The sequence below is a fragment of the Eleutherodactylus coqui genome, chromosome 1 (assembly GCF_035609145.1).
Source record: "Eleutherodactylus coqui strain aEleCoq1 chromosome 1, aEleCoq1.hap1, whole genome shotgun sequence".
Lineage (NCBI taxonomy): Eukaryota > Metazoa > Chordata > Amphibia > Anura > Eleutherodactylidae > Eleutherodactylus > Eleutherodactylus coqui.
This window is the reverse complement of record NC_089837.1, coordinates 494,973,080-494,987,565: the sequence shown is the minus strand read 5'-3', so window position 1 is coordinate 494,987,565 and position 14,486 is coordinate 494,973,080. Positions and strand designations below refer to the sequence as shown.

Below are 14,486 nucleotides of genomic sequence, written 5' to 3'. Positions count from 1 at the left end.
CCACCCTTTGCCCGTACTTCTGTTCTCTTCCACTTCCAGTCCTAAAGTGCAGCCTGTCCTAGTTACATTGTAGGACACGTTTCACAGACTGCACGGACAGCGACCATGTTTTCTCAATTGCTGTACAGCCTCTAAGCATCCATACACAATCATCTCTGCCGGTGTCTCGTTAGCCACATGCTGAGGGCCCAAGAGCCACTTGTTTTTGGAACAAGGATCTAGCAGTAAGGACAAATGCTGATGATTGTGATACGATGTCAGATCACGTTTAGTTTTACAAACAGGCTCTGTCACTCGCTAATTATCTCTACAGCCTTCTTATAGGACTTCACACATCACTAGACAGCACATCACATCTGCACACAGCTGACTGCAGTTGGATTCGCTGGGGTTTATAGATAGTTCTGTCACTGAATACACAGAGAAAGTGGCACACCATAAAGAAACGCTCGAATGAGCCAAAAATCAACACATTGAGAGAGAATTAAGTTCTGAACAATCGATTTTAATTCCAAACAATTCCACGTCTCCTGCTTCCCAATAACCAGGATGATCGGTAAGTGATGGGGCCGCCATGTTGGGCATAAACGGTTAAAGGAATTGGACTGAAAGCACTGGCCCTCTATTGATCTCATCTATCTGGATTTTTCTAAAGCATTTGACACCGTGCCGCATAATAGGCTGATATACAAAATGAGACAGCTCAGATTGGGTGAAAACGTGTGTATCTGGGTAAAGAACTGGCTCGGAGATAGAAAGCAGAGGGTGGTAATAAATGGTTCGTACTCTGATTGGGCCACCGTCGCTAGCGGGGTGCCACAGGGTTCAGTATTAGTCACTGGGTGTATCCCCTAAAATATAACTTTTAATGATAAATATATTTAGAATCGTATTTAAGGCCTCATGTCCACGGGGAAAATCGGGCCCGCTACGGATTCTACATGTAGAATCTGCAGCGGGTCCCTCCTGCCCCGCGGACATGAGCGCTGAAAATAACAATAAATAAGAATTTACCTATCCGTAGCGGGCGGCGAAGCACTGCTCTTCCTCACGGCCGGATCTTCTTTTTCGGCCGGCGGATGAATTCCTTACGCCGGCGGCACGTCGCCGGCACGTCGTCGACGTGCCGCGCGCATGCGCCGGGCACATCCGCCGGGCCGAAGCAAGGGAGATGCGGCCGTGAGGAAGAGCAGAGCTTCGCGGCCCGCTGCGGGTGAGTAAATTCTTTAAATTCCTATTTTAGGTCTCCCGCGGATCCGGACGGCTTCCATAGGCTTCAATAGAAGCCCGCGGGAGCCGTCCCCGCGGGAGATCCGCACGAAAATGGAGCATGGTCCAGATTTTTTCATGCTCCATTTTTTTTTTAAATCCCTTTTATTGACGATCCGCGGGTATTTATCTACCCGCGGGTGGTCAATGCATCCCTATGGGGTGCGGATCCGCGCGCGGGAGATCCGCTGCGGATTTTAAATCTCATTTTGCCCGTGGACATGAGCCCTAAGCCTCACAAAAATTAGACAAACAAGACAGACAATAACAGAACAAGAGGTTCTATACTGGAAAAGAACCGGGAAAAATTGGGTGAAGCTGGCCCCTCTATTGTAGTCCAAGGGGGTGCTGGAAAACGAGACACTAATGCCTATCCGAGGTAAACTAATAATATAGAATGATATAACTTTATTTAGATGTGATTCGAGGCCAGTGTCGGACTAAATCCTCTTGAACAAGATGGTTGTGGGCTGATGACTCCACCAGAGTCGGTGATTTACAGCTAGCGTCTAATGAACGAGCACTTCGACCCAGACAAAGTCCTATCTAATAGACTAGGAACACAACAATAAGCGACTTGATGAGGGTCGAAAGACACCGATCTTTTGATTGTAATAAAGTCTCAATAAGAGACAGGTTCGATTCCATCCAGGGAAATGCCCTGTTCGAGGAATAAAGGGCAGAGGATGATAACCGATCAGATGCCAACCAAAGAACCCCAAGCGATAGTATATGATGGGTTCTTTTCCTTGATAGGGTTCAGAACAGGTTCAAACTTAGTTCTGAATAAGGGAACACCAGTCAGTGGTTTTGCTGGGTTCTTGTACAAAATGAATTCATGACTGGTTAAAAATTGGTTCAATAGTGGCCGATAGAATGTCGGCCACAGGCCACCAATCAAGAATTACGATAGATTCTAATAGAACCGATAAGATGTAATCCAGAGGACCACAATCAGGTGTATGATGGGCTCTCATGCATAATACGGTTCAAAAACAAATTCAGAACTGGTTCTTGAGCACATAGCACCAGTTGATGATCAAACTGGGCTCTCTTATAGGAAGATTTACAAGACTGATTCAAAACTTGTTCAAAACTGGTTCAACGCGTTTCTGTCTTATACAGACTCATCAGGAACCTTGATGCAAAATAGTGTCATCTGACAATGAAGGTGTAGTAGTCCTTGATAATTATACTACCTTTCCTATCTATGGTTAAATTAGCCCGTGATGATAAAAATGCCCTAGATTATAAATAATGCTGTTGGATGTTCCAATAAGGGGTGCCTATACGTCAGGGCAAATGGACCGATAGTAAGTCGCCCATAAACGAAAAGCAGAACACCCTAAGCTTCCCTAACAATAGAACAAACCCAGATAGTTTGAAAAACTGCTCTTCAAATCCGAACTAACCTAGATAGACAAGGCACCTATAGAATATCAGGCGTCAAGATTGGCGCAAATTACTGAAAGTGCCAAGTCAAAACACAATTGTATACTGGAAACAATGTCCAATCCAAAACAGGGCCCCGATAATTTGTGGTAAATGCTCCTGAATCAGAAAAAGGGGGTAAACCCCAATTCGGTTAGAATACCAGAGAAAGTGGGAAGAGGAGAACAACCCCTGTCTTGATGGCAGACAGGAGGGAAATGTTGTCTCACAGGAATTGCATGTCTTAAATGAGGCAAAGAGGCTAACGCCCCCGTGGGGGTATGTCCCCATTATCCAATGAATAGACACCATTATTAGAGACCGCCCCCTCATAGCAGTGGGAGGGACTCTATGTCTCAATATACCGGCCATCCATGTAACACCTCCTCTTAAAAAGGAGTGTGGTAAAAGCCCTTTATTATATAAACAACTAGTGTTTGAGCGACTGTACCTGTCCGCGGGTAGGATCGCTATTAGTGCCGATGACGCTGGCTGTGATGATCAACATCATAGCGCTCATCCGAGACCCTGTGTTAATGGGGTGACGTAATGACGTCTGGAGGAGTGGCCGCGCCATGACGCGGTGGCGTAGAGGCGTGCAGGGAAAGGGTAGAGCGGGTGACAGTAACGTTGGTTACGTCACCACGCTCACCCGAGACCATGTGACCACGCAATGACATCATGACATCTATGGGAGGAGTTACTTCGCGGGGAGGAACTAGTCCCAGGAGATGATTGGTCGGCTGCAGAGTACCAGTAACCATGGAGACCTAGATGTTAGGCTCCGTTGGTTAGTGCGTACCGATTGACTGCATGGTGCGAGACGAATAAAAGGATGAGCTGTGCCGGTACTGAAGCTATTAAGATATAGTTGTTGCCGTAATGCTTAGGTTCGTCCATAGATATCGTGCTGTAGATTATTATGCAGAAAAGCATCTCAAAGCAAATACCGCAATATGCATTGCATAAAAATTGGGCAGTGTATGATATAGGAGATGTGATGTGATGGGTACCCATAATTAATGCATAGTAATGAGCGCCCCTAATTCAAATGGTTGATCCATCATTAATGCATAAATAGCATTGTTTAGTGTATTCATATCCATAGCCTAAAGAAATGGAGGATAAAAGACAAGGAATGTGCCCGTGTCCATAAAGGAAACTGCAAAATGCTCCTCTCTTGGGACTAAGCCTGCAAATATAGATGTTCCAATAGGTGGGACAGGTGGTAAATGGGCGGCAGGTGTGCACGACCCAGTGAAGGCAGCCAAAACTTCACAATATTTGTACAGGAAGGGAAAAAGGGGGTCAGCACTACCCATTGGAAATATATCCCAATAGAAATATATAGGTTCACATTAAACCATGGCTGCAACACACAGTAGAAGCAGAAACCAAAATTGGCAACAGCACGCAAAATAAATTTACTATCAGAGGTATACATGCCTATAATCTAACCACATTAGATTGGAGGTAAAGATCTGGTAAGTAGACTGATGGGGAGGAATAGATAAGTAGAGCATTTTTCTTTTTTAGTGACAGAACCCCTTTAAATAACCAGTGGGGTTTGTTTGTCCAGGTCTTGGAGTCAGGTAGTAACTTACAAGCGTTGATCCAGGGATTATTCTGACTGCTATTATGGAGTTGGGACGTAATTTTTTTCCCCTAAAATGTGATAAATTGGTTTCTGCCTCATTGGGGTTTTTTGCCTTCCTCTGGATCAACAAGGAGGGGGTGGAAACAGGCTGAAGTGGATGGACATTGTCTTCTTTCAGCCTAAGATACTATCATATAGTTGTTAACATGACGTGACATTGATTCAGTGGGTGCTGGAGTAGTGGGGTGGTGCTGACTGCGTGGTAGTGACCACAGTGCATCTTCACTCCACGTCTAATCTCAATCTGTTGGTTGTCTACTCTAATTGCCCACACTATAAATACATTCCTGCTTATATTACACACAAGGTAAGAAGAGGTCTAAAAGGTGCTGATGGTGTGAGGGTGGTTGGAGGCATATTGGGAGTGTGGTCTAGATCTTAAGTGGTGGGTCATCTATAACATTTTGGTTGCCTTGTTTTCTCTCATGTCAAACGCTAAGTATGTTCTTGGAAAGTAGATATTATCTGCCTCATTATCTTGTATGTGTTCTTTCTTCACAGGGTGTGATCCGTGTGCCCGCTCCTTGCCAGTACGCCCATAAACTCACCTTCCTTGTTGGACAGAGCATCCACCGAGAGCCAAGAATTGAGCTTTCAAACACCTTGTTTTACCTCTAAGTAGATGTTTTCTAGAGTCTGATGAGTAATGGCAGACATGGAAAAACACCTTCCCCTTCCCTGTTGTCGGGTTATCTGAAGTGCTGAGTTTTAAGCTTTGACATTTGTTACTTTAGTTTTATAGGGCGTTTTAACATTTTGTAACAATTTTTCAGTTTTTTTAATTAAAATGTTATTTGCACTTTTGTTGTCCGTTTTGCCTGTATGTGATAAAGGGAACCGCTGTCTTTAACGCGATTCTTCACCCTTGAAAACCGCGGTTTCAGAATATGCAGCATGTCTAATAATCTCTTCTTTCCGCCGCGGCCGCGCTCTCCTCTATGGGAGCGCCGGCTGCAGCGGAAAAGCGAGCGGCCGGGCCGCTTCAAAGCCCGGCGGAAATCTCACGGTTTTGGCTACGGCCAAACCGCGGGATTTCCGGCGGGAATACGCCCCCCGTGTGAACCCAGGCTTATGGCGCTGTAGAATACAATAATGTCCAATGTGGCAAATTTGTTAAAGTGGTTGTCCCGCGGCAGCAAGTGGGTCTATACACTTCTGTATGGCCATATTAATGCACTTTGTAATATACATCGTGCATTAATTATGAGCCATACAGAAGTTATTCACTTACCTGTTCCGTTGCTGGCGTCCCCGTCTCCATGGTGCCGTCTAATTTTCGCCGTCTAATCGCCGGATTAGACGCGCTTGCGCAGTCCGGTCTTCTTCTTTTCTGAATGGGGCCGCTCGTGCCGGAGAGCGGCTCCTGGTAGCTCCGCCCCGTCACGTGCCGATTCCAGCCAATCAGGAGGCTGGAATCGGCAATGGACCGCACAGAAGCCCTGCGGTCCACCAAGGGAGAAGATCCCGGCGGCCATCTTCACCAGGTAAGTAAGAAGTCACCGGAGCGCGGGGATTCAGGTAAGCACTGTCCGGTTTTCTTTTTTCACCCCTGCATCGGGTTTGTCTCGCGCCGAACGGGGGGGCTGTTGAAAAAAAAAAACCCGTTTCGGCGCGGGACAACCCCTTTAATGTAAATGGGAAGATGAAATAATCCCTGTACAGCGCCACCTATTAGAAGGCAACATTGCTGCAAGTCAATGTCTGACCTTTTATCAAACCTTGTAACAAGGACTGGGGATTATGAGCCAAAGCCTGAGGCTTCTCCCCAAGGGAAAGATCACCATGCACAGATAGACTGGGTCAGAGTATTTTCCCCTCATCAGTGTGCAGTAGGTTGCTGGCTGGGCAAGTGCAAATGGGAAGATGGAGCAATGCCTCCACAGCGCCACCTATTAGAAGGTGTCAGTTCTGCAGGTCAATGTCCGACCTTTGTCTAAATGTCACAGCTTTTCTACATATGTGGAGACACAGACCTACGTCCCTGGCTTTCCACGTGCCTAAAATTTGAGAGCTACACCTGTTGTGAGCTAACGTAGATGTGCGCTGTAAATTATGAGGAATGTGGGACCCCCACAGATTTGGAGAACTAACAACGGGACTGAGGTCCCTTAGCATCTCTTCTGCACAGCCCCGCTAATGATCACTTGCTGGGTAGAAATGCCACACCATCCAATCCAAGTGAATGGGGCTGAGGTATGTAGTTACCTATACATTGGATGGATGAACCTGCATAGTGAAAATCCCTACTTGTTAGAACGGTCTTTTTTGACAAAGTATCCTGCTGGGACCCCTTGATCAACTGTAGCGAACCATGGCAGTAAATTTTCAGTTTCCATGCAGCGCCACCACTGGGGAAATGAGAAACTACACCGTGTCCATTCACATGAATTGATTGTATATGCAAGACAGGACAATCCCGCAGAGAGAGAGAAGCTTTATGTAACCATTCTCCAGAAGAGATGAGGATACTGAACAGAGGACCCCTCTAATGCCCCAATGCGCTAATCAGGAGTATGAAAATGGGTTTTTAACCACTTTAACCCCTTCATGACGCGGCCCGTTTTTTTTTCTTCCATTTTCGTTCCCCCCCCCCCTTAAAAAAAATCATAATTCCTTTATTTATCCATCGCCGTTGCTGTATGAAGGTTTGTTTTTTTGCGGGACGAGTTGTATTTTTCAATGATGCTATTTAATATACTGTAATGTATTGAAAAACGTTTTAAAAATTCCAAGTGGAGTAAAAAAATTTTAAAAAACGACATTCCGCCATCTTTCAGTGCGTCTTGTTTCTACGGCGCACAAATTGCAACAAAAACGACATGATAACTTTATTCTATGGGCCGGTGCAATTACTACGATACCAAACTTCTATAGTTTTTTTCACTCTACTACTCTTGTGTTTCCCCAAAGACATTTAATTTATTTCAATTATTTTCTGCCGTCATCTTGTGCGCGCAATAACTTTTTTATTTTTCCGTCGATGTAGTTCAGCGATGGCTCATTTTTTGTTGGATGTCCTGTATTTTCTGTAAGTACTAATTCGGAATACGTACGACTTTTTGATCGCTTTTTATTGCGTTTTTTCTGGGAGACAGGGCGACTGAAAAAGTGCATTTCTGGCGTTCTTTTTTTTTTTTTCGGACGACGTTCACCGTGCGGGGTAAATAATGTGCTACTTTGATAGATCGGACTTTTAGGGACGCGACAATACCAAATATGTATTTTTATTTTATTATTTAGACATTTTAATAATAGATATGGCAAAAGGGGGGTGATTTAAACTTTTATTACCGTATATACCGGCGTATAAGACGACTTTTGAACCCCGAAAAATCTGCTCTGCAGTCGGGGGTCGTCTTATACGCCGGTAATTCAAAAAAAAAAAAGTGTAAAAAAAAAAAATTCATTACTCACCTGCCCCGGCGTTCTGTCGCGCTCCGGCAGGATGTCGCTCGCTCCGGCAGGCTGTCGCTCGCTCCTCGTCCCGGCGCAGCATAGCTTTCTGAATGCGGGGCTTGAAATCCCCGCTTCCAGAAAGCTAATACACACGCCGGCAGCCATGACATCATTGAATGGCTGTGATTGGCTAAAGCGCACGTGGCTTCAGCCAATCACACTATTCAATGACATCATTGAATAGTGTGATTGGCTGAAGCCACGTGCGCCTTCAGCCAATCACAGCCATTCAATGCTACTACATTCTACTACATTCTCCTGTATGAGCGCAAAGAAACCATCACAAACACTATCTGCAGTATCGCCGCAAAAGAGCTGCAGGCAGTATCAGCCAATGTTGCAATGTGCCCAGAGGTGCATAGAATTGAATAGAGACCACTTCCAGCATCTGTTGTAACATGGGTAAATCAATACAGTTTTGGAAAAAATCCATTTGCTTGTTCTCCTTGTTGCAGTATTGTAAGGCTACTATTCCATGGTTTACCTTGTATCAGACTTCTTGAGTATACAGAGTACACAGATTGCTACAGCTATGCATCAGCCATTTATACTATCAACCAGGAACAGGGATTCCCACCTGGTCACCTTGTAAGTAAGTCATCATGGCATGGTCAGAGTTAACTGGGTGTATAACCTTTAGATCCCCAGGTGCTAGTATGTGTGTTGTGGACAGGTAAATAGGAAGGTGCTGGGTGGGTTGTATATCTCACACACACACACACAGCCTGGGTGAGGTAGGGAGGGATCCAGTCCGGAACTTCCTTGGGGGTTCTGTCTTGCCCTGAAACTCAAGGGCCACCAGTGGCTGCTGTTTATTTGTGTTACCGTGTTTATTGCTGGGAGCAAGAAAAAAAAGGCAACTTGAACTTTTTATCTGGGCTAAGGCCCCCTGTCCATGACCGTGAATTCGACGGCGGTAAAACGACAGCGAATCACGCAGGCTGAAGCTTTCCATAACGTTGCTGTGGAAAGCGCCGACCCGTGTCCACGAGCAGAGAATTATTGCGATTCTCCGCTCGCAGCGTGCTGCGAATTGCCCCGATTCTCCGCAGTCAGCTTACTAGATTAGGCTGACCGGTGGAGAAACATGTGCGGCTCCTGCTCCCGGGCAGCAGCTCCTGCGGTGGAGATCTGCCGCGGGACTCCGCAACGTCTGTGGACGGCCGGCCTTAAGTTAGCATCTGTGAAATCGCCCACCCCCTGCGCAGACATTGCTACAGTGTGTGTATGTATATATATATATATCTGGATGACTATTTCAGGGACATGATGAATATCACTAGGGAATGAGAATGACATAGAATCATAGAATGGTAAGGTTGGAAGGGACCTCCAGGGTCTTCTGGTCCAACTCCCTGCTCAGTGCTGGATCACTAAATCATCCCAGACAGATGTCCATCTAGCCTTTGTTTTTAAGACTTCCATTGAAAGAGAACTCACCACCTCCCGTGGCAACTCGTTCCACTCATTCATCATCCTCACTGTCAGAAAGTTTTTTCTAATATCTAATTTGTGTCTCCTGCCTTTCAGTTTCTTCCCATTGCTTCTAGTCTTTCCTTGTACAAATGAGAATAGGGCTGATCCCTCTGCAGTGTGACAGCCCTTCAGATATTTGTAGGCAGCTATTAAGTCACCTCACAGCCTTCTGTTTTGTAAGCTAAACATTCCCAGATCCTTTAACTGTTCCACATAGGACATGATTTGCAGACCGCTCACCATCTCTTCTCTGAACTTGCTCCAGTTTGTCTATGTCTTTTTTTTTTAAGTGGGGTGCCCAGAACTGGACACAGTATTCCAGATGAGGTCTGACGAAGGAAGAGTAGAGGAGGATAATGACCTCACGTGATCTAGACTCTATGCTTCTCTTAATACATCCCAGAACTGTGTTTGCCTTTTGGGCTGCTGCATCACATTGTTGACTCATGTTCAGTCTATGATCTATTAGTAGACCCAAGTCTTTTTCACATGTGCTGCTGCTTAGCCCAATTCCTCCCTTTCTGTATGTGCTTTTTTTCTTGCCCAGATGTAGGACTTTGCATTTCTTGTTAAATACCATTCTGTTAGTCGCCGCCCACTGTTCAATCTTGTGTAGACCTTTTTGAATCCTCTCTCTTCTCTAGTGTTAGCTATGCCTCCTAGCTTTGCGTTGTCTGCAAATTTGATCAGTTTTTCCTCAATTCCCTCCTTTTAGATCATTTATAAAAATATTGAATGTGTACTATTGTTTGTTTGGGGTTTGTCATACTATATACATTAGTGTTCTGCAAAGTCTCATAGGATATTCACTCCCGTCTTCCTGCATGCTCACACAGGAATGAGCAGGAAAGCGAGTACAAAATTCTCCTACTGCAGCATGGGTATTGCTACATAGCTGGCACTACATAGGGGCATCAGACACTACTTCTTGGCAGTCTGTTATACCTTGGAATATTTTATGGCAATTCTGAGTGGCTACTAGGTCACCAGTACTATAAAAACTCAGACAGCAGTATATATTAGTGGTCAGCATGGAACTGGCACAGGCAATGATACTAGATCATCACTGGCATCACCTTTTGGTATACTGCAGTGTTCATGTTCAGTGTAGAGTCTGCTAAACTTTATTAATCTGTTACTTTGAATTGTAACTGAGCTTCCTTATGAGTTCAGCTTTCCTAGGACCTGCTGTCAGAGTACATTGCATTCTGAAGAATACTTCCCTTTGCTGCCACTAGATGGAGCAAAAGAGACACAGCAAAGTGAGCCCTTCGCAACAGGCAGGCAGATAAAACACACAAGGCTTGTTCACATCTTGTTTTGCTCCGCTTGCTAATATATACTCCTATGACAGCTTCCATCGGGAATATGCCTACATGACTTGTGTTTTCTTACTCTTGATTCCTAGAATTGCTGATATTGGTGCAAGCAGTCGTATCACGTTACAGGGGCATTTACTATTCTGCATACCTTTCTCCCTACAAAGCAAACTTTAATTAAAGCAAAAAGTTTCCCATTGAAATTATTAACTAATTATTAGAGATGAGCGAACATGTCCGTTACGGACACATCCGCACCCGGACACCGGCTTTGCCGAACACTGCAGTGTTCGCGCGTAAAGGTCCGGGTGCCGCCGGGGGGCGGGGAGATGCGCGGCGGCGCGGGCGGCAGTAGCGGGGAACAGGGGGGAGCCCTCTCTCTCTCCCTCTCCCCCCCACTCCCCGCCGCACCCCCCTGCGCTGCCACGGCGGCCCCCGAACTTTTTCGCCCGAACACTGAAGTGTTCGCAAAGTTCGGTGTTCGGGCGAAAAAGGGGCGGGGCCGAACGTGTTCGCTCATCTCTACTAATTATCCTTCATACATCCGTCAGCTTAGCAGCGACCAAATAGATGTGCACAACTGCCTAACACCCAGGGATGGCCTTCATAGATCTCTACACCTCTATAAGAACCCTCCTGAAGGCCCTTTTACACGAGACGATTATCGCTCAAAATTCATCTAAACGTCTGAAAATGAGCGATAATAGTCACATATAAATGTGGGCACTCGGGCACTTTTCATTTCAACGATCAATTTTGACTTATTTAAAATCCATTGTCCAGCCACTTAAAACTGAGCAAATATATTCCATTTGAATGTATTTCGGTCATCTTTCAATGGACTGCATGATGTTCTCCCCGCGGCATGTTTACACTGGCCATGAGTAGAACAATGGAATGTGTTTACACAGCTGGGAGTGTGTTTAAACACACTGGGATCTGCAAAAACTCCCGTAGGTCCTTTTACATGCAAATGAAGAGGATAAAGTGTTAATGGTTTTTAATGACCATTAACACTTTATGCAAATACATAGCTAAATCTTTCAGTCGTTTGAAAGCAGGCAGCTCTGTTCCCACTACAGTGGCCAGACTTATTATTACAGGCCCAGCTCTCATTGGAGTGAATGAGATTTTTCATCTGCATTACCAAGTTTTGCCACTATGGTGGGTGTGGACCTGCCTGCAGAAATCAGCTCAGTGCACCGACCCAGCAAACAACTGATTGGCAGGGTCCCTAGGCAGCAGACCCCTGCCAACCTACTAGTGATGGCCAATTATGAGGCTAAGCCATCAATAATGTATAACCCACTATATATGAGATTATAGCTGGAGGCCTAAGGCTGGGTTCACACGGATTGGATTTGCTGCAGTTTGCCGTTTTTTGTCCATAGACCTCCATAGATGCTGCAAAATCCGCACCAAAATACGCTGCAAAAGTAAAAAGTGCTGCGAAAAAAAAACTTTTGCAAATTTTTTCAAGCTAAAAAAGTGCCCAAATACGCAAGACAAAATAAGATTTGCCGCAACAGAAAAACTGCTGCAAATCTGCCCCGTGTGAACCCTGCCTTAAGGTCAACATATATGTACTCCGCACTGATTCGAACCACAAAGGGATTAACTTTGGTTCTAAAATTAGTTAATTTATACCATTATCCAAATCATATTTCAGCGGCGGAGGCAGCGGCCCAGACTCTAATCCTGTAATAAGCCTCATTCACTTGCCTCAAGATAAGTCTACTTAATGCTGCAGAAACAAATAGGTTTAGTGCTTGAAGCAGCCAAAGGTGAATCGGGTCTGTTTGAAATAATCCTCTTACTATATAGTGGAAGGGAATCGTTGTATGAAAGCACCATAACTATGTATTGAGTCTTATAGACCAAGTCTATCTATGAATGGGATTTAGGGGTAACGTAATGATGCATATGGTACCACTTTTACATTTCTTGAAGCTACAGACTGCTACAGGCCTTAGGAAATGCCCAAAACAGCACTGCCCCCGAAAAGCAGTCAGGTGTTCCTATACACGTGCCACGTCCCCCTTAAAGGCGGTAGCATCCTATCTCTCTTCCCCAAGTGATAACAGCACTCTATGCCTCTTACCCAGTTGCGACGGGCTCAAAGCAGGGCATTTTCCCTCCTTTAGCAAAGCTATCCCTTTGCCCATTAATCTACCTTCCCCTAATCTTTTGCAATAGGCCCAGTAGTCTATACCAGTGGTTACAACAGTACCTTCCCCAGTAGTAACAGCAGTGCCTTCCCCCAGTAGTTATGTCAGGTGAGGATGACGTGGGTTCCCCAGGAGCTGATGTAGTCCTCTTGTGGGTGAGACCTCGGAGTGATGACAGGAGCAGGCAGGATCTTCGTAATACAAAAGCTTTTAGTACAAATAGATAAACATGCAGGAACAAACTTGACCCCTTAAAGACTAGTGAATATATGGCACTTGGTCCTGGCAGAAGTACAGCACTGGATTAAAGCCTCTGTTGCTACAATTAAGCAGAAGCAGGTCAGGTCCTCTGCTGTCAGACACAGCCAAGAACCAAGAGGAGAAGGGAGAAGCAGTTTTTAACCGCAGTATTAGTGTATCTTGACGCCACCAGGAATTCCTGGTAGAGTCAAGATTGACAGGGGGTGACGGCCCCTGTACATGATTGGCTGCACTGGGTATTGGCTGGCAGGTCCTGCAAGGCCACTAAAGCTTCAGAGCTAAAGTTTACAGTGTTCGCCAGTGCTGCAGGCTCAAACCCCAGGGAGAAAGTGGCTTACCTAGTGGCGGCTGCGGCACTGAAGTGGCAACCCCCCTTCACAGTCCAAAGGGTGCGCGGTGTCGGCAAAAGGAAGTCATACAGCTTCACCAGGACATAGCTCACAGCCGCCGACCAGGAGACAGAAGGTGGCGTCCACCAAGGAGAGGTGAGCGTGCAGCCGTGTATCCCGCATGCCAGAAATGGCGGGTGGGACGGAGCCCTTACTACAGTTCTTTGGCTGACATTATCACATGTAAATGCTGCCATGTTACACCGCTAGCAGAATTAATTTGGATTCAGACGCCTTCTATTTTTGCACACCTGCCTAAAACTTCTACATCGGACTGTAAGTGCCTGCCATCCCCACAGCACCTACCCCGAATTGTCCTCCATGCCCAGCCGGCACTGGTCCACCGCAACGGACATCTGCAGCAGCATTTTCATTAACGGAAATGAACGGCTTTCCATGCTTGTTTGTTTTTACTCATATCGCTTAGCTGGCAAATGTGATCTTCCACCAGTACAATCAATGCACACGAAGGACCTGCGGGGGCGACGGACCGTGTCAGCGCACCACTAGTCAGACGTCATTAGTGTAACAATCTGGGAGCTGTACCAGTGGGCATGCTGGTTGGCACGTAGCTCTCACTATACCAGATGATCAGAATTTACAACCACATGACAAAAGAGGACAGACTGAGGCCGGCCTCACACAAGCATATGCACAATTGCACGCGACTTGCATGAACAAGGCTTTTTTTTGCGTGCGTATTGACGTACTTCACTGTCCTTTTGCTGCCCGCAGGTCACGTTCATTTGCGCGCGGGACAGAAAGAAATGTCTAATATGTTTAATGAGTTCCAGATGTGTTCTTTCTCCGACCGAATTACGCAGAGTTTCACGCATTTCCTTGTGTATTTTGCACGCATTCGCCCCCCCCCCCCCCCCTCTCCCACCCCCGCCATTGACTGCTATAGGAACCCTTGAGGCGCGAAAACACAGTAAAATAGAGCATGTTCTATTGTGGGTTTTTTTATGCCGAAATGCACTTGAAAATTTTGAATTTTCTATGCAGAGTTGTACATGATAAATCTGCTTTCACACATGAGCGATAGTCATTCTGTGAATGG

General features: G+C 45.8%; 1 protein-coding gene across 1 annotated transcript in view; it reads left to right on the top strand.

The window, feature by feature from the left end:
* PIWIL4 (piwi like RNA-mediated gene silencing 4) overlaps nucleotides 1-5,096 on the top strand; it is a 133,434-nt gene extending 128,338 nt beyond the window's left edge. Inside the window, exon 18 of the mRNA XM_066586812.1 lies at nucleotides 4,859-5,096. Coding sequence (XP_066442909.1) covers nucleotides 4,859-4,975 — 117 coding nt within the window. The 3' untranslated portion in view covers nucleotides 4,976-5,096. The remainder of the gene's footprint in view (nucleotides 1-4,858) is intronic.
* The last annotated feature ends 9,390 nt before the right edge of the window (nucleotides 5,097-14,486 follow it).